This window comes from Argiope bruennichi, chromosome X2 (genome assembly GCF_947563725.1).
Source record: "Argiope bruennichi chromosome X2, qqArgBrue1.1, whole genome shotgun sequence".
In the NCBI taxonomy this organism is placed as follows: domain Eukaryota; kingdom Metazoa; phylum Arthropoda; class Arachnida; order Araneae; family Araneidae; genus Argiope; species Argiope bruennichi.
The window spans coordinates 127,042,129-127,065,913 of NC_079163.1; the positions used below are offsets into that span (position 1 = coordinate 127,042,129).

Sequence of the window (23,785 nt, forward strand, 5' to 3'; positions counted from 1 at the left end):
GTTCAAATACACATTAAAATACAATGAAGACACTAAATACTACAGAATAACTAAATTCAAACTACTAGATATATAAGTATGCAAAGACAATACAATAAACAAAAAATAAATGAACATTGGTTCCAATTGGCAATTTGGCTAATTTCGTAATTGGGCGTTTATAAGTCCCTTTGGCTGTTTTAACAAGGCACACTCGAATAATATTATCTTTACCATAAAAAACCTTAACAACACGTCCTAACAACCAAGAATTAAGAGGGACATTGTCGTCTTTGACTACTACCATGGTACCGACACTAATGTTGTCCTTTTGAAAGTACCATTTTGACTTTTGCTGTAAATGATTAAGGTAATCTCTATGCCATCTAAACCAAATATATTGGGTTATTTTAGTTACCCTTTGCCAACGTTTCAAGGCATTATCAGAAAAATCTGTTAAATTTGGTTCAACAATTGCGGAAATAGGTCTACCAACTAAAAAATGTGCGGGGGTTAAAGCTTGCAAGTCATTTGGATCTGAGGAAAGCGGTGTTAATGGTCGAGAATTTAAAATTCCTTCTATTTGATTTGCTACAGTTAGGAATTCTTCATAAGTCAATTTTAGGTTGCCTACTGCTCTTAAGAAATGAAATTTAAAGGACTTAACTCCTCCCTCCCAAATTCCACCGAAGTGCGCCGATAAGGGGGGGAATGAAATTCCAATTAATTTTTTCTGAGCTTAGATAATCTGCTAACACATTATCTGGATTACTAACTATCTTGTATAGTCTTTTCAACTCATTATTGGCACCTACAAAATTACGACCATTGTCTGTAAAAATAGTAGAAATTCTGCCTCTTCGTGACATAAATCTTTTTAGGGCAGCTATGAAAGAATCTGATGTTAAGTCTGAAACAATTTCAAAATGTACTGCTCTCGTTACAAAACATACAAAAATTGAGACATAAATTTTTTGACGAGGTCCTTTTCTTTGAAACTTATTTTTAATAAAAAACGGACCACAGAAATCTACTCCAGTAATATTGAATGGTAACGAAGGATTACAACGTTCTGCGGGTAAATCACCCATTTTTTGAATAGACAGGTGAGGATTATATCGGGAACAAGTAATACAGTTATGAACAATACTGCGAGCTATATCTCTGCCCCCAATGGGCCAATACATCTGTCTAGTTAAATGAAGTAAAGTTTGGGCTCCAATATGACAGTTTTTAAGATGAATACTTTGCATAATTTATTTAGTAAGGATATGAGTTTTAGGTAAGATAATAGGAAATTTTACCTGAAATGGTATGTCGGCATTTCTAAGTCTGCCTCCAACTCTAATTACATTAGAACCTTCATCTAAAAAAGGGGATAAACTTTTTAATTTGCTAGAAGGGTTTACCTGTTTACCACTTGCTAAGTTTTTGAAGTCATCAGCAAGAACATTTTGTTGTACAAGGGAAATTAATTTAAATTCTGCTTCCTCGATTTCCTTTGAGGAGAGTGAACCCTTCATCTTCTTGTTTCTGCAGTTTCCTAGAAATCTGAGGAGAAAACTGAAAACACGTATTAATTTGTTATACTTATTACTAATTTTGAAAAAGTTAGTAAGAAAATTTGAATTTAAAGTCACTAAGGAGTGAGTGTTATTGTCCTTGAGTTCCAATAAAAATTGAGAATCTTGAGATGCATCAATCATTTGTTGGTCAGCACAGTTCACAGAAACAGGTAGTTCTTGAAGGAAAGTTGGTCCATTCCACCATAAATAGTTGTCAATCAGTTGTTCTGGAACTAGTCCTCTTGATATCACATCTACTGGGTTTAAAGTGGAGGAAACATGCTGCCATTTGTTGTTCTGCGTCAGTTGTTGTATTTTTCCCACTCTATTTGCAACAAATGTCTTGAGACGATGTGGTGGTGTTTGAATCCAGGCTAGGGAAATAGTAGAATCTGTGTACAGCACTGCGCTATCAATTTGTAGATGTAAAGCTTTTTCAACCTTGGCCTTTAGTTGAGCAGCGAGAAGACATCCACAAAGTTCCAATCTGGGAATGGAGACAGTCCTTAATGGGGAGACTCGAGATTTGCTGCATACAAGTCTAGATGTGACTATATTATTGGCACTGATGCATTGTAGATAAATAACTGCTCCATATGCGGCTTCACTGGCGTCTGAGAAACAATGAAGAATTAATTTTGCAGGATTTTCATTTAAAATCCATCTTGGGATTTTTACTAGTTCAAGAGCCCTAAGGGATTGAACTAAATGACTCCACTCTTTACCAATGGCTGGTGGAAGGGGGTCGTCAAATGTAAGTTTTTGCAACCACAATTTTTGGAGAAAAATCTTCATTTTAGATATAACTGGTCCCAGCAGACCCAAGGGGTCGTATAGTCTGGCAATGACTGACAGAACTGTTCGTTTCGTGAGTATAGATTCATTCTCATACTTGACTGTGAATATGAATAAATCCTCGAAAGGCTTCCAATGCATGCCAAGAGCCTTTGAGACCTGCTCATCTATGGGAAAAGTGTTTTCAGGATTAGAAGTTGGAAAACTATTTAAAAGTTCCTGTGAGTTTGAAGTCCATTTATGTAAAGACATTCCTGCTCTTGCGAACATTTTTATAAGCTGTTGTTGTAGAATTTGAGCAGTTTGGATATCCGGGGCACCTGTAATCCCATCATCCATGTAAAGGTCGCGTAAAACCATTTCCGATGCTAACGGAAAGTCCGACGCTTCATCTAAAGCTAATTGTTTAATGGTGCGTATGGCAAGATGAGGTGCACATGAAGTGCCATATGTCACAGTTTTTAATCTAAATGTTACTTCTTGATGAGAGTTTTCATCAAACCATAAAATTCGTAAATAGTCTCTTTGATGTGGCACAACTAAAATCTGACGAAACATCTTTTGAATGTAAAGGCAAACTTGTGTGTCCTGAACCTTATTATTAATTCAAAAATGTCCTCAACAACATCACCTTTACACAATAAATCATTTAATGAAACTCCATTGGAGCTAGGGGAGCTAGCATTGAAGACTACTCTTAGAGGGGTGCTTGTAGATCCATCCCGGTAGACTCCATGATGAGGTAAAAAAAAATTAGTTTCTGGTAATTCATCTTCCATTACTCTTTCCATGTGACCAAGAGCTTCATATTCCTCAATGAATTCAGAATAGAGCTTTTTCATTTGCGGGTTTTTGTTTAGCCTTTTAATTAAACTGTCTAGGCGATTTCGCGCTATTTGTTTTGATTCACCTAACACAGGGGGATTCTCCTTTATTGGCATTTCCACAATATATCTACCTTCCTCATTGCGTTTGTATGTTTGCTTGAAATGTTTCTCACAATAAATTGAATCTTCACTTAAAGAAAATTGATTTTCATGTAATGTTTCGACTTGCCAAAATCGTTCCATTATTTTTTCTAAATTATCATTCTGTGTAACAAGACCACAGAATTTATGATTAAATTCTGACTCTCCTTCTTTTGCAGAGCTAGCAATAAATCCGAAACGCGAATTCAGTAAAATCAGATTATCTGAAATATATTTCCCTGGCATTAATATATCAAAAAAGAAAGAAGCTGAAAGTAATATATCAATTGCCCTTTGACCTTGCATAGGATCAGCCAAATTGAATCCATCCGGTAAACTTTGTTTTTCTATTTTTTTATTTATTGAAGGAATGCATTCAGTAATTTTTGGAATGACGAGCAACTGAGCTATTGTGATGTATGATTCATCGCTATTTGAAATCTCTGCTAACACTTTTGAATGTAACTGACTTGTTTTTCCATTGATACCGGAAATCGTTACATTATTTTTATATTTTTTAAGAGCTAATTTATTCGCGACTTCTGTAGTGATAAAGGAATTCTGAGACCCAGTGTCACAAATGCCTCGCAAAGGTATTTTATGACCAGCAGCGTTTTTAATATAAACAATAATAGTTGGCAAAATAGATGAATTTGCATTTTTTGTTTTTCGTTGATCTTGCGAACAGAGAGAAGGAGATATTTCTGTTTGAACTAAAGCTTTTGAGTTAGAGTATGAAGTATTTTGATGATCACTAGATTTATTGGTTGAGGTTTGTTGCTGTTGTTTTTTATTTCTTATAGAAGAATCAATGTGAAGAAGGCTATTATGAAAGCCAGAACAGATCTTACAACGATTATTGCTGCGGCAATGATTCGTTTTATGAGAATCCGATAAACAATTAGTACAATGCGTATTTGTGATCATATTCAATCTAGACACAGGATTTAATTTTAAAAATGCTTCACATTTAAATAAAGGGTGTAAAGGCTTATTACATGTGATACACGCTTTCTTTGAATCATTTCCTACAAAAAATGAATGTGATTTTTTATATGATTCTTGTTGCGGTTTTGATTTTGCGGTAGTACTTCCTTGAATGTTTTCAAGGACAAGACACATTTTCTCTAAAAATTCAATGAATTCGCACCATGTAGGTAAATTAGATGATACCAAAGAAAGTTCAAATTGTCTTCTTGATTCTCTATCTAGTTTTTTCATCAAAATATTGATCAATAATGATTCGGAAAAAGAGTTTAGTTCTAAACCCATAATTTTAAGAGCTCGAACATGTTTAATACAATTGTCCACAAAAGCTCGTAAACCTTTTGCTGAATCGGATGTATGGATTTCTAAAGCTAAAATGTCATTGAAATGGCTTTGAACGCATAAGCGTTTATTATCAAAACGTTCTTTCAGAGCATTTTTCAAACTGGCATAGGTCTCTTCTATTGTCACTATTTCTGCAGCTGCACCACTAAGAGTTGATTTTAAATAATATAATTTTTGATTTTCAGTTAATTTATCATTATTGTCAATGATATTTTCAAATTGAATTTTAAAATTCTGCCAGTCTTGGTAATGACCAGAAAACTTAGGCAGTGGAATTTCAGGCAGTCTGAAACTAATGCTTTCTGTTTTGCTTGATGCTTCATTAGAATGAGAATTACAGTTCGAAGCAGATAAAAGTTCATTATTAGAGGCTAATAATTTCTTAAGGCTTACCTCTAGTCTTTCGCACTCTTCTTCTAATTCTTCTACCGAATCTTCCAATTCTTGTAATTCGGAATCCTCGGCTGTGACGAAGTACTCTTCTTTAATCTGTTCTAGGTTTTGTTTAATCTTGAGAAGATTATCCAGTTTGGTTTGATACACTATTGAGTCCTTTGAATCATCCGTTTCGATAAAAGAGTTCAGCTTTGTTAAAGAGGATTTTATACTACCTCTCTTTCTATTAAGAGATGTGATTTTTGCTCTTTGATCATCAGCCATGATTATTTTTACTAGTAATTCCTCCGGTTGCACGGACCATAAATATGGTGATTCGAAGTGAGCAGTGGACTGTACTTTTGCTTAAACTTCTTTATTTACACTATATACACTCCTTTTACGGTGAGTAGATCATATAATACATGGCTGATTGCGGTATTGCATTGCGGTTGGCTTTGTTAAGCCTTACAAACTGAAGTTGTTTACAGCTTCTGCGGGGGCTGGGGAGCCGATGCGGGTCAACGTTCTAATGAACCCCTGAAAGACTCGACCGGAAGGGCGGGTAAAGGGGTTGCCGTAATTTTAACATTGCCAAATTTGGCGTTAAGTGACATTCGCGTGAACAATTAATTTTTTTTATATACTATCTTAAATATATTTAAAATTTGTTCTAATGTAAGAGACAGCAAAAAGAAACATTAATTTTAATTTAGATCTATGTTGATGAATGCAAGAAATCTGTCTTGATATCACATGTGGTGAACTTGATGTTAAGGTATTGTTAGAAGAATTTCATTTAGTATTCATTTTGAAGCTGTTCCTATTGAACAAGTTTTCTTTTTTTGATATTGAACAATTTTATTTTTATTAAAACATCAGCTGAGGTACAGGAGACTGTGAAGTCAATCAACGTATGCTAAGATTGATATGAAATAGTTGTATTTTTTCTTCTTGTCGCATTCTATTTGTATTGTATTTCCATTGATTGTGCTGGTTGATGATGCATTATCCCCTATTCTAATCAGAATACCTGATTTCCTTTATTATATCTTAATGTTTTACTTCTAATTGTAGTATTAACTTAAAATATTTGTTGTAAAGAAAATATTTCCATGACTGCTAGACTATCGGTTTTCTTTCAAAATTTAACATCTTTCCTCTGTGATATTACAACAGAGTAGATTTTTCATTTCAATACATTCTTTTCCGTGCTTTCATTATTAAAAAATTATGAAAATATTGCCTCTTAATGGCTATATATATATATATATATATATATATATATATATATATATATATATATATATATATATATATATATATATATATATATATATATATATATATGTGCTCTATAAATCTGGTTTTTCTCTGAAGAATATGAAAATTAATCTGAATTAAGAAAAATTCTGTTTGTGTTTTGATGTGTAAGTTTTGAATCGATTTTTATTTTTCATCATTATTATTTAAGCCCAAAAATATTTGTCTTACATTTCTTTAACAATACTGCAATGGTTATGTAAACAATTTTGCTATTTCGTTTAATAGGCCTAAAAAAATATCAATGGGGCTTTCCTGAAATGCAGAAAAAGGAGTTAAAATTATTTTATCTGATTTATTACTTATGTATGTTTTTATGTATCTTTCTTTTATATAAGATTTTTTTAATTAAATAACAACTTTTTGTTATTTCTTAAGTTTTCTATAATGTACAGGAGTGAGAAAATTAAAATGAATTCTAAATAAATCTTTGTTGATGAATTCAAGAAATATCCCAAGAATGTTTTGGGACCTGAATAAAATTTAATTACCAGATAATTAATTTTACAATGTGGAGAAGAATAAATTTTTAACGTCTGATAAGTTCTTCCTATTTTCAGTTATATCACTCTTTCTTCAAACGCGTAAAAAGAAAGAGTTGTCATTTATATGTTTAACTTGAAAAATGAAATCTATTTTAAAATATCCTTATGATAAGAATGTGTGCGTAAATGGAATTTTCACTGCTTGAGACACGTTTGAAACCATCTGGATAAAAAAGATGTCACGATTTTCCATCTAGGTATCTTTCTTCGCTCTCTTGAAAAACCAGATTTTTTAAATTTTTTTTTTACTTTAGTTTAATCACTATATATATAATTTTAAATGCTAAATTTTTACAATTTGAGGAGATTGATTAATTATTTGCAAATTATTTTGAAGAGAATTGGTTTCAAAATTTCGTAAATAAGAATATTCAAAATTAAAATTTGAAAGTATTTTTAAACAAAACAATGAAAACAACAAGAACAAAGCTTTGTATCGTAATCTAAGTATTTATGAACGAAAGGATAGAAATTTAAAAAAAAAAAATCATAATACTAGATTTCTTTTAAATTATAAAGCAAAATATTTTACAGAAGTAATCAGGAGTATTTAGGGATTGCTCATCCCTATGGATTGTATTCGGGATACCGAATACCGGTATTTTGGGCCATTTGTACAATTTTAAATACCGTTTTTTCGGTATTTACTAGAAATTGTTTAAATTGTTTCCACTATATGTTCAGGGATCGCGAACATAGCAAACTAGTATACGTTTTTGTTTTTATGTCTCCCTAACAGGTGAAATTCATTAGCTTATTATGGCTTAATTAATTTCTTAAATCTAAATTAGCGAAACATGGATTATCCCTCAAAGAAGATGTAATTAATAACATCAAAATAAAATTTAATAATATTTTGCAGCTACAGTTACTAAAGAAAGAAATTTAAAATTTGCTCAATCGCAGGCTAAGAAATTATATTTTATTCATCATAGTTTATTCAAAAGGTTTGAATTGAAAAATGAAGCTCTGGAGGAATAAAAGTTTACTTATCCATTGAATTTCCCGGAAAACATAGTAGGAATAGTACGAGACTGTAGTGTGCGGAGAGGCAGGCACTTTGTGCATATGAACATCTTTCCAATGATGTTGATCATTATCGTAGTTTCTAAGCTGACGAATCACTCGATCTTTATCAAGGGGCAGGGGTGTGTCAAAAATCCAGGGCGTCATAGCAGAGAGACGGTCATCAATCGGGTGAGCCACGGTAAAAGGCTCTTCAGGTGAGGTGCGAAACGGCAGGATAATTCTTGGTAGGAAAACCAGACATAACAGGTAAAGGAATAAATCGCCAGGATTGGATTTAATTACAAATCGCATGATTAAACCCCCCCCCCTAGATTTATTTATATTTAACTTTTTTAATAAACAAATTAATGGAACTGTGTTATTCCCCCGATTGCTGGAAAACAGTTGTGGTTGTCCCTATTCCAAAACCAAACTCCGATTTGACTTTACCTCAAAATTTCCGTCCCATCTCGCTACTTAGTAGCTTGAGCAAAGTGTACGAATCTGTGCTTCTCAAACGCCTGAATCAATTTCTCAGCGACAAAAATATTATTATTTCTGAACAATTTGGATTTAGGAAAAACCTGTCGACGAATCACCAGCTAATTCGTGTTACAGAATTGATTCACGACGGCTTTGGGAAGTCCAAAACCACAGGTGCACTTTTTCTGGACGTAGCCAAAGCCTTTGATAAAATTTGGCACGAAGGGCTTTTATTCAAGTGCATGCGACTTGGATTTTCGGCGCAATTTGTCAAAATTTTACAATTGTAGCTACATTCTCGTAATTTTCGGGTGCGAGAAAAGGATGTAATTTCATTCCCCAGACCAATCCTGACCGGTTGTGCGCAAGAGAGTTTACTCTCTCCAACTCTTTTTAACATTTATGTTAACGATTTACCTAGAGCTAGTAATTGTCGCTTAGCAATTTTTGCAGACTATACTGCCATTCTCACACAACATAGGGATCCAAACATACAACAGTACATGACCGTTTTACAGTGCTGGCTCATCGGCTGGAAAATAAAAGTCAACCCAAGTAAATGCGCGTGCCTCCTGTTTACTAAAAAACTGGTAATGCCTGACTTAGCCCCTATCCAAATTTTCGGCCAACCCGTCCCCTTCGTAAATGAATATAAATACCTAGGGTTAGTTTTAGACGCCAAATTAAGCTTTAATAGTCATATTAAAGCAGCCCTCTCCAAAGCTACACGAATGAGTATTAAACTCAACAGCTTAATTTCTCCTAGGAGCAAGCTATCGATTAGGCTCAAGCTTCTGCTCTACAAAGCTATTTTAAGACCAATTTTAATGTATGGCTCCCAAATTTGGGGGGCGACTTCCGCCACTAACATTAAGAGGTTGCAAGTTTTCCAAAATAGACATCTGATGAAGATTGTAGACGCCCCCTGGTATATCAGGAGGAAAATTTTACATGACGATTTCAAAATTGAACCTGTTTTGGACTTTATTAGAAGAACATCAATCAAATTCTTCGAAAAACTACCCCAGATTCGTAACAAGTTACTTAACCTACCTGCATATGATCCAGCTCGAGGAAGAGACCGAGAGCTGCGATGGATAATGTCTACATTAATTTTCCCTCAGTCAAAAAACTGAGAACTAATTAACTCTGTTACAAATCTGGTGGATTAAATTTATTAAAATTATTTGTTTTGGCCTCAGATAGCTACGATGAGCTACACGCGTGAAATTTCTTGATTTTTTTTTCTTTTCAGTAATTTTTTTTTTTTAATCAGTCCCAATAGTTAATAAGGCACGTGCAACGTAATTCCATTAAATTTCTCTGTATTTTACCCCATAAATAAACTAAATATTATTCTTAATTAATTAATTATATCATAAATAATAATTAAATACGAAATCTTATGACGTTAGAGCTTTATTGCGCTCGCCCAAACTAGTTTCAATTAAAATTAACTTTTCCCTAAACTAACAAATTAAAGTAACTATTCCAAATTATGATGTGGAGGTGCTCGTGACAACTTTGTCACATCGCGGAACTCCGAAACATCACAATGTTGCCGTTGCCGTTGTAAGCTGGGATCACCACCCTTTTCAGGCACGACAGTGGGTCCTTTCGATAGGAGAAAATTGGTCCTCACCGTGCTTCTCTCACGGGCACTCCTGGGAAGGATCAATCCAGGTTTTGACCCCTCTGCAAGACACCGCACGTTGGTTTGCTCTCATTCAGACGAATCACAGATCAAGGTTCTTATTACTTGGCCATTTCATCACATTAATAGTTCGTTGCTCTTGCGCTGACCACATCAACATAGTAGCGCGGGATAGCATGGGGAGGAGAGAGTGGTCAGAGTCTATTGGATCATAGTTGCTTCTTTTGCTCCGTTCCATCGCTTTCTTAGTCAAAGTCCTTAACATTTCTAAAATACCAATCGAAACAGGGCAAGTTGTAAAAACAGCTCTCCCTCCTTTCCTCCAAAGAGAGTTTCTTATTTTTATATTCTATTAGTTCGCTATTTTTTTTTTTTTTTTTTTTTTTGCAAAATATTTAATAAAAAAGTACAGTACAGTACACTCCCGATTATCCGCGGAATTGGGTGGCGCGGCCACCGCGGATAACAAAAATCGCGGATAATCCGAAAAAAGCTATAAACGGGTATAGCAAAAATGAAAACAGTCATTCCAAATTTGAAAAATCGTTTTATGTACAATAAAACGTAAAATAAACAGCAGGAAATGTTTAACTAACGCTTAATATTTTAGTATATCACTCAAAACTAACCTAAAATGCATTTTGTTAATGAAAACAGAAAAGTGCTTAGTATTTACGAGAGGCGTCAAGGATACACAGAAAAATTAATACATATGTACTGTTTTAATACTGTAATGTATTATGTAATTACAAAAGCATAACTGTAAAACTGCATCTTTTTGAAAAAATCAGTCAAAAAAAAAAAAAAAAAAAACTTTGTGCGGCAGGCGCGGATATTCGGGAGTCTACTGTATTGAAATTTCTCATCAGTAAATAATCGGGAGTAATATTCCCGAAACTTTATCGCATGGTCTCTGACAAAGATCTTTCTTCCCCTCTTTAAGGCATAAAATTGTGAATACGCCACGAGTATTTAGATTTTTATTTTCTGAGTTCGGAGATCAGCGTTTTTTGTAGAGCACAGAAAAAAAAAAGTTTTGGGTGTTTTTTTCAATTGATAAAAGCTAAAACTGGACATAGAGCTATAATTTTAGTAACAAGATCACATATCAAATTTGTTTTATTTAGGTTGTTGAGTTTTGAATTATCTCCTTGATATACATGCGAAAACATAGACTGATAGACGATCAATCCCTTGACAGATTTAGTTCAAAATTCAATAAGGATCTACACTTTAAATGCTTAAATTGAGTACTAAATTTAATTTATCTAAGTCGCTAAGTTTTTGAATTATTTTTGTTTATATGGATGTGAAATTACAATACGACAGAAAGTCAACCCCTAGATGGATTTAATTTAAAATTTACTGCAAATCTATAAATTAAATGCTAAATATATGTGCCAAATTTCATTTGTTTACCTCTTTATCACGTTTATATGAATGGGAATGTATAGATCGAGTAGTTGTCAACCCCTTGGAGCATTTGATTCAAAATTTAATATAAATCTATACTTTAGATGCTAAATCTGTGTATCATCTGTGTATTAATTTAGCTGTTTATGTTTTGAAGTTACCATGTTCCCTTGTGCTTGGACAGTCAGATATAAAATCTTCGTGAGAATAGACTTCATTTAAAACTTGATTGGTGTCTGTAAATTTGGTATAAAGACCACATAACAATTTTCATCCGTTCATTTCAAAGCGATTTTGAATTATCGTGTTCACAGACAGAAAGAATATCAGATAGAAAAATAAATATAATTCCAAAAAATGTGTTTTTCGGACTCGAGATGTCTGAAACGTGATTTGTCAAAATCTCGAGTTCGAATTTTTTGATTACAATACTTTCTCTTTGTATATAATACAAGAAAGTAAACAAAAAAAATGATTTGGAGACTGAATTTGATGTTATTACTTTTTTCACTTGCCAAATTTATTTACTCCCTTAGCCACGCCAAAATCTTAATAACTATACTATACTGCCAAAATAACTATACTTCCAAACATATTCTATTTTATATATATTATAAACCATTAAATAAAGCTACATCTGCAGTAATACATTCTACAATGTTTTTTTTTTTTTTAAATTTGCATTTAACACAAAATTAAAAAAAAAAAAAAGTACATTATCTTATCACTTCTCTCCACTCTCTCTTTTATAGAATCAATCCATTTGGAAAATGAGCGGCGCAAATAAATTTTTTAATTAGAAATAATTCTTGATTTTTGCTTTCAAAGGTACTTTACGAAACCTTAAAAGGACATAAGGTGGAGATGCTGCAAATCTATTTTTTTATATTTCTTCCTCCCTTCCATTTGAACAGAGGATTTACAGCGTAGAAAAATATTTGTCTTTCTACTCGTTAAATTTTAAAGACAGAGATTTTGAAATCCTCCAGAAGAAGAAGATAACATTAATTGATGAAAAAAATAAGGTCTTATTCTCTTACAATTTAGACCCCAGTCATATTTGTAACAAAAAAAAAAAAAAAAGCGTTTTGCAGAAAAACCAGTAGAATCCTTGTGCAATTCAGAAATAATTCGAAAATCAATGTTTGTGAGCTTAGCGCAAGAAAAGAATTTATAAAGACTTCCTTTCTCAAAAGTGTTTTAATAATCTGCTGAAATCAAAAACCGATTCAACTAAATAAGTCCCTCCTTGAACTTTCTAGAAAATTCCAGGAAAAATAATCTTGTTTACTTGCGTTTCAAAGAAATAGCTCTTCAATCGCGGAATGTTGCGAAACCTTAGAAAGCAGCAGATGTATGAGCTTTATTGATTTTCTAGGGATTCTAAGAATTTATATCTTTTCAATTAGTTCACTTGTTTGCTATTTAGAAACGGAGTTTGGATATCGATTTTTTCTTCATTTTACACGGTTTAGATATTTTCTGCATGAATACGAAGCTTGCTCAGAGGAAATGTTGTATTGCTAAAAAAATTTAACTTCCAGATTTTGATATATCTACACATTTTAAATCTCTCTGAGTGCGAAAATAATTATTCTTGGAATTTTGTCTGTCTGTGAGAGAATTTGTCTAATTCAAAAACAAAACCATTTAGAGAGGGATAATTCATCATAACAAAATTGTAGTATTCTATTAAACATTTTATCACACGTGTGAGGTTTAATTGTCTGTCTTTTGGTGTGTATGTGAATCCAGTGAACAAAGATATAATAAATGTTAGAAATTTTCTCGACTCTCTTCAACATAGGCGATGCTTAGAGTAAAGGGAGAACATAATATGGGAATATATTTCAGAGAGATAAAGAAACAAGAAAATGGAGGGGAGAAGTCTTCATTAGTTTTTATTTGTGAAAACAGATAGATGTAGTATAGTGTATTCAAACAACCATAAGAAAATTATTCCCACTTGCCTTAGCACACGGGGTGACCTGAAAGAACGGACCTTTTAGACAATTAAAAGCGGACACTGTGGTGAATTCGAAATAACCACCATTATGGCGCGGCCCATGCTTCCGACTCCCCTCATTTTAAAAGGTACGTTCTGTCATCGGTGGTATTCAGGAGGTAATTCAACGCCATGCCAATATTATATTCACTAGAGAAGAGAGAATTTGTTCATTTTACAGTAACATTTAATTCCAGTATCTGAGGTTACCTCCAGAGGGATAGCATACTTAGGTAGCCACAAATGACCTATTCGTAGAGTATGGAGTGACCTGAATGACAGGCTCTTCTCAAAAGTTAAAATGGACACAGTGCTAAGCCCATAATAAACTCCATTAGGCTACTGTTCATGCCTACACCACTTAAGAAATACGATCTGTCATTGAAGTGGAGGCAATTCAACCCACATCATTAGCATATCCACCAGGGAAGTGAGAATGTATTTATTTACATGGCAGCTTCTCATCTCCATATCTTAGGTGCCCTAGTGGGGTAGCATAATCAGATCAGGTTGAAATAATTCTACACGCTCAATTATTGAATGCCGGATAAATATTTATTTGCGTAAAATTATGAAGCTAATATGTACAATTCCAGTTGTCTGGCTTAGTTATATTCAGGAATTGGTAAACAAAGAAAAACTTGTAAACAGTGGCGGTTTTTCACACAGGTGATGGAAGCAGTTGCCTCGTGACACGAGATTTATAGGGACCCCAAAATCTATTTTGACGTATATCGCAGTGCTAAGTCAGCGACAAATTTTCTTGCTCATGATCTCTCCTTCAGTCTGAACATAGAATTTTCTTCCTTTACTTTTTCTTTTAAGAAAAGAAGAAAGAAAGGAAATGAATGAATAAAAAGGGCCAAATGAAAAGTTGGAAGGAATAAGCATTGCCTGAAATACGGTGCAAGAAACATATCATAAAATAATTTCGAAATTCGTGGTATTCAGGATTTTTCTAAGTTACAAATATGACAACAAAAACGATATTGCTGACTCAGCAATCAAAATATTTAAAATAAAAATAATTAATAAATCATTTAGCCTTAACAACTCGTTGGGTGTCGCCAATTTCTATTTCGCATGAAAGCTCATGATCCCTAAATAATCCATAAATGATCGCCTGTCTCCCCCCCCTCCCCATCACCCAATTGCAGGAGTTATCTTAAAATAAAACTATACACTCTGAACTGATTACGTCAGTTATATTCGCCACGTTAGTATCGTAGCTAATCAGCTCTATATTTATTGCGCAAGAATGCTTTTAAATATTATTCTTATTTATTATGGCCACATGCAATTGATCAAAGTTAATCGATAGGACTAAATTATTAATATTAATAATGTGAGCGTGAGAGAACAGTTGGTCACCGTAAGCGGCTAATATCTTTTAAGCTAAAAGCATAAAAAGAATATCTATCAGTCTTATATTTATCCAATGAAAGAGATTAATTTTGAGTAGTAATCATTTACATCAATCCTGGAATTCTTATGCTATAATTCGAAATTTCTTTCCCGCTAGCATCAGAGTTCGCATTGAATAATTCTGTTTCTTTCTTTTCTTTTCCTTTCATGTTTTCAAAAGTGTCATTATTATGGTCAAATGCAATTGTATCGGGTACTTTATTTCAAATACCTGGCTGATATTTCAATAATGTCAGCTCTCTTAAATAAGCGAAAAAATGTAACAACTTTTTTTTTTCGAAATTAGTGGAAACATTCTAAATGCAGTAACTTATAAATAATAATTACATATTCAAATAAAAATTCTTTGATTAATTTTTGTTTAGTTTTCCAAAATTTGTTACTCCAAATTGAAATCTAGCGAAAAGTCATGGCAAATTCGTAATGCAAGTTGAGAGAAATTATTTTCTGTTCTGAAATTATCAAGGAAATAATCAATAATAATGTGAGTCGATTGTCGATGATTGCAGAAGTTAATAGAAAGAATCCTATCAAACGTTTAGAGTTATACAAATTTTAGAGTGCGTTCCCTAATCAATGGATGATTGCAAAATCCTCTAAATTTCTTAAAATTAATCTATCTAGTTTCTATCTAAATGTCTATTAATTTTAATTCTTAAAACTAATAGAGATTTAGAGGACCTTATATCTTATAGACCAATTTGTTTGCTAACAACAGCAAATAAAATCTTGGACAAACTGATAACTCAAAGAGTACAATACTTATTAACGGCCCAAAACAGACTACATTGGGATCAACATGGTTTTAGGTATAATCACTCTTGTGAAAACGCACAAAATGCACTAAGGAGTAAAATAAAGAATGCGATGAATGAAAAATTAAAAACAGCAGTTATTTCTTTAAATGTAGCTGGAGCATTTGATTCGGCGTTTTGTATGCCCTTATAAAAATGAATTTCCCGGTCAACTTTTTAAAGGGATTAAAGATTACTTAAGTGAGAGACGATGTATTTATCATGATAGAGAGAATAATTGGGAAATTAGAATGGATAGAGGAGTGCCGCAGGGCTCATGCAATGGGCCGTTATGCTGGAACTTTGTTATGAATTTTGCATTTAAGATCAATCTTTCAGGGAACTGCTTTATACAGACGTATGCCGATGATGTGTTATTGAGATGTTGTACAATCCAGGTGTTTTTTTTTAGCCATTTTATTAATTGTTGTTCTTATTTCATTTATTGTAAATATTTTATCTTTTTCTTTTGCTTTATATTTCTCAATACTTTTCCTTATTTTCTTCTGCTTTTTATTTTCTTATTAGGACTATTCCTCTTTGAAAAGCCTTCTCATAATAGTTTCAATAATTTCTTTTGTTATTTTGGTTTTTGTTTCGTCCTATTTCTTGACACCATGCAATACTTTTTTCTTTTTCGTTTTATCTGCCACTAATTTATACTGGAGCTCAAAATGATTCACTCTCGTTATTTCGCTACATAACTTTTCAAAGCATTCTCTACGTTTCTTTCTTAACATTCCTCTGTATAATGATTAGTTGTTTTTAATCAATTTATCTTCTCTTCATTCTCTCTTAAGAGTTTTTACATCGTTGGTATCTATGCAACAAGGCTCTTGTCAATTTTCTTTTTTTCTCCAACTGAACATCCCACCAAGGGACCTTCAGCGGGGGTCAGTTGGACTATCAGGGAAATATAAAAGCTAGAGTTCCTCCATTGCCATCTTAAAGAGCGCTAACACTAGATCTGTGTTTGCAAACGATACAAAAACCAATATTCTACAAGCCAAAAAAATTGAATCGACCTATCATGGGTAAAAGATCGTATAGAAATATTAGGTAATAAATTTTCCGCTCGATGAGTAAAATTGGCCACAGCTCCGGGAGAACTTTCTCTATACCGATCCCTTATTTCTTTTTAAAATTAAATTAAATTTATTGATAATACTAGAATGGCAAACATATTTATCAAACTGCAAATCTCTTTCCAGAATCAGGGTGTGAGAATTCTTGGACAAGATGGATAACATTTTTATAAGTTTTAATTAGAGTTGGGTGAAGTGGGTTGACTGAGAGTATTAATTATTCGGTAACAGTTTTGGGGTCCGATTGATAACGATTTGTAGTTTCTTTTCTCTCAATCGGGTGGTACTATACCAATCTGATAAAAAGAACATTAGATCAATATAGTGTAGTTCTCCGTCTGTCTTGGCGATACTATTAATATGCATGATGCTTTCTGAATTATGTATATTTCATCCCTGGCCATTATTGTCCTTTACCCAATGTAACGATGCATATACCACTGAAAACTCCTGGGTTTTTCCCATACTAACTAAATTAGATTTTCCTTTCTTCTTCTCAGCCACCCGTCAACCACTGTCAAAAACAAAGCCCCTGCTACTTAGTCCTCAATATCTCTTCTGAAAAAGCAACATCCCAAGTTGGAATCATATTCATATCAGTACCAGCTTCGGCTAGGATTGGGTGATAGTGAATCAACCTGATATGAAGTATCAGGTGATACCGTAACAACCTAATACAAAGTATCAGGGTCATACTTGTTTCAACATGCAGCAAAGCATTGAATTGTTACAGTATCACTCAATCCTGATCCACTGTTCTACCTAGGCGACATTATTTGTATTTGTTGTTTTCTGATTATTTATAAATATTATTTCTTGCCTCGGATAAAAGTATTTACCTTGAATAAAAGTATTTCCAATGCATTTGCTTATCTAACTTGCAATCTTTATTAGGTGTGCAAAATCCATGAGATTTTATATGAAAAAATAATATTGAAGATGAATAGAATTTTCAGAATATAAGAATTTAAAAAATGTACTTAAAAAGACGATAATTATATATTTAAAACTAAAAATATAAATATTTTCTTATTAAATATATGGCGGAATAAAAATTAAAAAGAGAATTGAACTCTTGCTCTCAGTTTTTTAAGTATTATAAAATTTCATACTTCTTAATAATGCATTTAAAAAATACAAAATTAAAATGAACAGCCAAAATTAAAAATAACGGGCAACTGAGGTAGAAGTAACAGACTTTAAAGCTAATATTTGTTAACGGGTAGTGTTTTAATACCTATTGACGGCAAAGAGATCAGTTGCCGGATGTATCAAATATAAAATTATGAGGTAAAGTGTCAGGGACAATCGAGTATCAGTATCAATTTGCTCCTGATACTGAAAATCGGGGTATCGTAACTCAACCCTAATCTCGTCACAAGTATCCACTGAGTATCCTGTTTCAATCTGATGGGAAAAGAATAAGTTACCGGCAAAATTAGGTACCATGGAGCATCAGTATCAACCTGTATCTGATACAGCGAAACAGCTAAGTATCAACCCAACACTAAGCACTATCCCTCCCCCTTCACATTTCTCGATATGCCTCTGATTTTGAGGAAAAATCTTTTCTAAGTAATTATATCAGTATCACTAACTTATTAATTAAGAGTATTTGTCCTTAGAAAATATTTCTTCTTCTTCATACTTCTATGCATTTAGCAGTAATTTGCTATTTTCATGATGTAACTTGAGTACGTATTTCAATAAGTTTTATTTTTGATAAGATTGATTTAATTATTTTAACTGAATAATAATTCAAACACCTTTTAAAATTATTACATGATGTATAAAATTTTGATATAGGGAAAAAAATTATGACGAATGAAATTTTAAAAAATTAACTAATAAAATAAATGAATTACATAAAATGGAAATATTGTATTTGAACTATAATTGTTTAGAAGTCACAAAAAGAATATATGAATTGAAACACAGATCCGAATCTTGAACTTTGATATTTTTCTGGTTTCAACAAAATATTATTATGTTGTAGAAGAAAAATTCTTTGCGAAATTCTGTGTTGTGTAAATTAGAGGAAATTTACACAACACAGCAGACTTTCATAAGACATGTTCCTTAAGACTTTCTTTCTGTAATATGTTGCATCTAAAGATTTAAAAAGAAGGTCTTGTATTTTGAAACTTAATGAAATAAGGTGGTTTTAATAAACCATGATATCGAATGAAGATAAACAATGTTTTACCCAAGTGCAGTATTTGATTAACAATATTCTAAAAAAGAGCTGTAATAGAAATGCAGGTAATAAATAATATGCCATTTATAATAACATTACATATTAAATGAATAAAATTCGAATTTTTAATGCTATCGATGGTTATAATGTACTTTTTCTACTACTTATGGAAAAAGCCTTATGGAAAAAGCTCACAACAGCCAAAAAAATAGCTTACCTTTCTTCATTTTTTGGAGAGATTATCTAAATATGGGGGATTTCGCCTGAACTCTTTTATAATTCTGATAACTTCTGGTCATAATTTTGATTCAAATGGATGTACGTACTTTATTTTCAACAAAGGTTAATGCCCCCTCTCTTTGCACTGTAAAGAACCTCTCCTCATCCGTTTTTAGCAACCTTCTTTAAGAAACACTTGATAATCTTTTGTTAGTTTGAACCCAGAGTAATTGGATACATGTTTCCTCAAATATTCAGATAAGAGTAAATTCTTTATATATATATATATGTTACGGTGAAACACCGAAATCTGGAGAATGTCGACATTCACCGGTGAATGTCGACAAACACATAGTCGCTTGGTGTATGTCCGAAATATTTGCTAAATACTCTTATTTCTGACTTTCACCGGTGAATGTCGATATTCACCATGCACTAATGGCGAATGTTGAACATGTCCAAGATTTATATTTTTTTCTCCGTAATTCAGTCGTGATAAATTTTTCGCCTCTCTTTCTGAGAGGAATAACTAAGAACTTAAAACACACAGTACTTTCAAAATGAGAAAGGAAAATAATAGAAGTAAAAAACTTACTTAATTATTCAGTACGTTCTAAATGAGAAAATAAAATAATAGTAATAAAAAACTTACTAAATTATGTGAATCAAATCTTATTTATTGCAACAACTTAAACTATTATGGCACTTTGAATTGCACAAGAGGCCCTTGCTTTTACAACTGCATTCATTTGTGGAACACTTCTTTTTGCAATGACAGCGTGTATAGACTTGCCCAACGCTTCTCGAATTAGCTGCAGCTGTTTCTCTCAGCGAAATTTCTTGAAAAGAAGTCTTATCTATGGAAAGGAGCTTTTCTTTACAAATTTTGAACTGATTACGTGTGTAAAGCTGCTTGAGGGTACCATTTTCATTCGCAAGTTTATAGAAGTCGGAGTCTTCTATTCCAACAACAACCGCTAACACATTTCGGTTATCTGTACGACCACGGTTGACATCAGGGACTTGTATTCGTACAGTATCACCAGTTTGAACAGGAGGAAATTGATTTTGTGAGGTTCGCAACATTTTTGTTGCTTGCAGTAGAAGATTCTCTTTCGCGGCCGCTCTTTTTATAGAAATTAACTCGCGTTTTTCATTCAGAACTTGATGTGAAGACGTGGTAGATTGCAAGTCCTCTTCAATATTTTTCTTTGGAATTTGGTTTTCGGTTTGACCACCACTCAAATTTTTTTCAGAAGTATTACCAGTTTCTTCAAGCTGTTCTTCGGTTTCAAAAGTATTGGCGATTTCTTCAAGTTGTTCCTCAGTTTCGATACTTGCGATTTGTTCGCTAGGCAAAAAAGACGATGCTATGCCTCTTTTCACTTTAATGCCAAACATGGCTTCATAAGGACTTTGGCGTATTCCATCGTGGTATGTAGAGTTCTTGGCAAATTGAACAAAGGGTAAACCTTCTGACCATTTATTTGTATTGTTATCGTTCATCCATGCAGTTAGCATATTCTGTATATCCTGATTGGCCCTTTCAACTGAGCCTTGTGTTTGACTGTGAACGAGGCTTTCCATGAACTATCTTAACATCTTTCCACATAGCGCATATTTCGGATATGACTTGATTACTGAATTCTCTACCATTATCTGATTGCAATATTGCTGGAGCACCAAATGTTAAAAATATTGGAAGAACGTGATACGCTACTTCTTCAGCCCTCTTAGAGAGAGCCCTCATTTTAGAGTACTTTTCTCGAGAAAAATAAAAGCAATTCTCTTCTCGTTTACCCGCAATTAATACATTTAACTTTTCAAGAAAAAGATCACGATTCACTGCAGTATCCATTCTGTATAAATCAGGAAATCAGAAAAAAAAAAAATTAAGAAAACTTTGCTCTCACCATCGAACCTTGCATATGCATAAGACTGACAAAGCTGACTGACTCTACCAGCACAAAGGATTTGGCTGGAAACAGCCAGTCGCCAGGATTTGGCAGGAGACTCCACCAGAACAAAGGATTTAGCGAGAAACAGCCAGTCGCCTCTTTGTCGGCTCCTCTCTTTTCGACCTCCACCAGAGCATATCTGTGATTGTCGACATACACCGGTGAGGGTGCGAATGTACAAGAATGTAATGAAATATTCGATCTTTCACCGAAGTATTTGGTGTTTGTCGACATTCTCTGATTTCGGTCTTTCACGGTAACATATATATATATATAATGCGTCTTCTCAGGTTCTACTGTTTTCATTATCTAATCAAAGTCAACTAAAATAAAGTTTTAAGATTGAAAGTGGAAATAAAATCTATTAAAAATTAAATAGGGAGGGCAAATATCACAAAAAACCTCGTGTTTTTCATTTTTTCAACTTTACCAGGACCGTTGTAGTTTGGATTAAAAGAGGCTGTACTATCTTTAGTTGCCTTATATAAAACAAGGCAATTTTGTAACTGTTTTTTTTATCGACATGTTTTAATCTACCTGATTTGATGTTGGTTATGCTCATCTATTGCACTTAATTTGTGCACAAAATTTAATTTTAAAATCAACTGCACATTTTGTCTGCGCATTTAGATAGTGAGCACTAATGTAAGACAGAGAGCAATTAAATGAAGCTGAAATTAACGCTGGAATACATTCTTCTGGATGAATGATTTCTATAGTACAGCCTCTGTCTATAATAGTCCTATTATAGACAGGGAGAAAAGAGGAGTCATCAGGAAGAAAGGAGTGATTTCCGTATTGAAGAATTCTAAAGTTGGCGAAATAACAAAAACCAAGTTTAAAATCTTTTTTTCGAAAATTATCAAATTATTAGGATTGAAAGAAAGGAAATGTTTCCAAAGGATCTTTTAAATGATTTAGATAACTAAGATTGCGATTCTAGACCATGTTTGAATGAAAAAAAAAATTCTATGATGAATTGAAAATTCTCAAACGCCAGGCAGAGATATTCCGATTCTCTGGTTATACGAAGGATTTGTCAACGATATTTAGTGTTAATAAGACACTTACTGTCAGTACAAATCTTTGTGTTACGTGCCCATATCTTGTAATACTCGCAACTTACGATTTATTAGAGACAATTTCAGACAGCTATAAAATGATATGCTGAACAAAATGTTTTTACTTTTTCAACGTAGAAAAGTGTTAGCATGGTTTTTTAGCAAACAGTTTGTGGGCCTGGATCTGTTTCTAATTTTTGTACATCCAAACACACAACAAATTTCTTGATTTCGAAATATTTCTTCATATTATCAACTTAAGTCTCGGTTCTTTGAATATGCAGCGAGTTCTGAAGTGAAGGCTATTCACGTCTACTCCGTGTCTATCGCTGAATTATGCGCTCCTTAGTAAATTATGGAAGAGCAATATACGGTTCTGCTAGACTCAAATTTTATACGAATTAATATTTTTCATTGGTAAGTGATATGTTCATGTTCGGGAATATTCCGTATGTCTGCAATTTTTCAGCACATTTGGCGGTACCTTTGAACCATCTATTGTTGAAGAACAATCAAATTAACCATAATAGATTATTTCCGTGTTTTGTCTAATACACGGCACGCTTTGAGTGCAAACCTTAATTAATTGTGGTCATCAGATTCAAAATATTGATCACCGCATACTTACACATGTTGTGCCCTTGTGTAAAGAAAGCGTTGTAGAGTTTATCAATCCTTTTCATAGTTTAAGACGAAAGTGACATTAGAGTTTAATTTCTCTTTTTTATTAATATCGTGATGTATATTTTACTTACCAATCCATTTTTATTGATAGACCCATATCTGAAAATCATGTTAGTTGCCCTTTTGTTCATAACTGCACACAACATGAAACTAGGCACAGTTTTAAACAATTTTTTTTCCATTACTTTTGGCCATTTTCCTTAGAGGGAAGATTTCAACATAATCTTTTCAAATATTTACACGACAATGGTGTTTTAAAGAAATTTAAGAGTGGTGCTTTTAAATATTGTTTTTATAGATTAGATTCTAAATTCGATACTCTGATATTAACTTTTTGCTTATTAATTTCTGAAGTTTTCAAACAAAATGTAGCCTTTTTAGATAAAGAGCAATGCGGCAATTAAACTCTAATAAATATAACCAATCTGTGTTCTGATAAGATCTAGCTCTGAAATGTTAGAAATGTAAAAGGCTTTGTTTAGATATTTTGTAACCTTGATTTACACATTAACATTAAAGCACTATAGAATTTTTTCCGTTTAAAAATAATAATATAGCTTTTCATCGACATTTTCCAAGTTATTCATAGTATTTTTTTCCTTCAATTTTCTAGTTGTATAATATATCTACAGAAATTTCGAGTTATGCAATCTTTCGGCTAATATTGAATTTTGTTCTATGTTGTACATAGAAATTTAATTTTGTTTGCAGCAAATGATTGATTTTTAATTTCTAATATTTTGTATTACTTTTAGTATATATTTTATTTTCAATTCGAAATCATTTTTTTAAAATGTTTAAACATCTGGAGATATTTCTTACATTTTTAGAGCCTATGGAGATAATGACATTGCTTAAGATTTCCATTCTCAAGCCAATATCACGAATCAGATTGCTATCTAATTCCAAATTTTAAG

General features: G+C 32.8%; 2 protein-coding genes across 2 annotated transcripts; both read right to left on the reverse strand.

The window, feature by feature from the left end:
* Positions 1–1,455: 1,455 nt before the first annotated feature.
* Positions 1,456–5,299, reverse strand: LOC129959875 (uncharacterized). Its single transcript, XM_056072770.1, has 3 exons — positions 5,033–5,299; positions 1,620–2,897; positions 1,456–1,530 (listed from the first exon to the last, which is right to left on the reverse strand). Exons 1-3 carry the CDS (start codon positions 5,297–5,299, stop codon positions 1,456–1,458), a joined length of 1,620 nt encoding a protein of 539 aa, XP_055928745.1.
* A 14,538-nt stretch (positions 5,300–19,837) lies between these two features.
* Positions 19,838–20,686, reverse strand: LOC129959876 (uncharacterized). The gene has a single exon (XM_056072771.1). The coding sequence runs from the start codon at positions 20,684–20,686 to the stop codon at positions 19,838–19,840; it is 849 nt and encodes a 282-aa protein (XP_055928746.1).
* Positions 20,687–23,785: the final 3,099 nt, after the last annotated feature.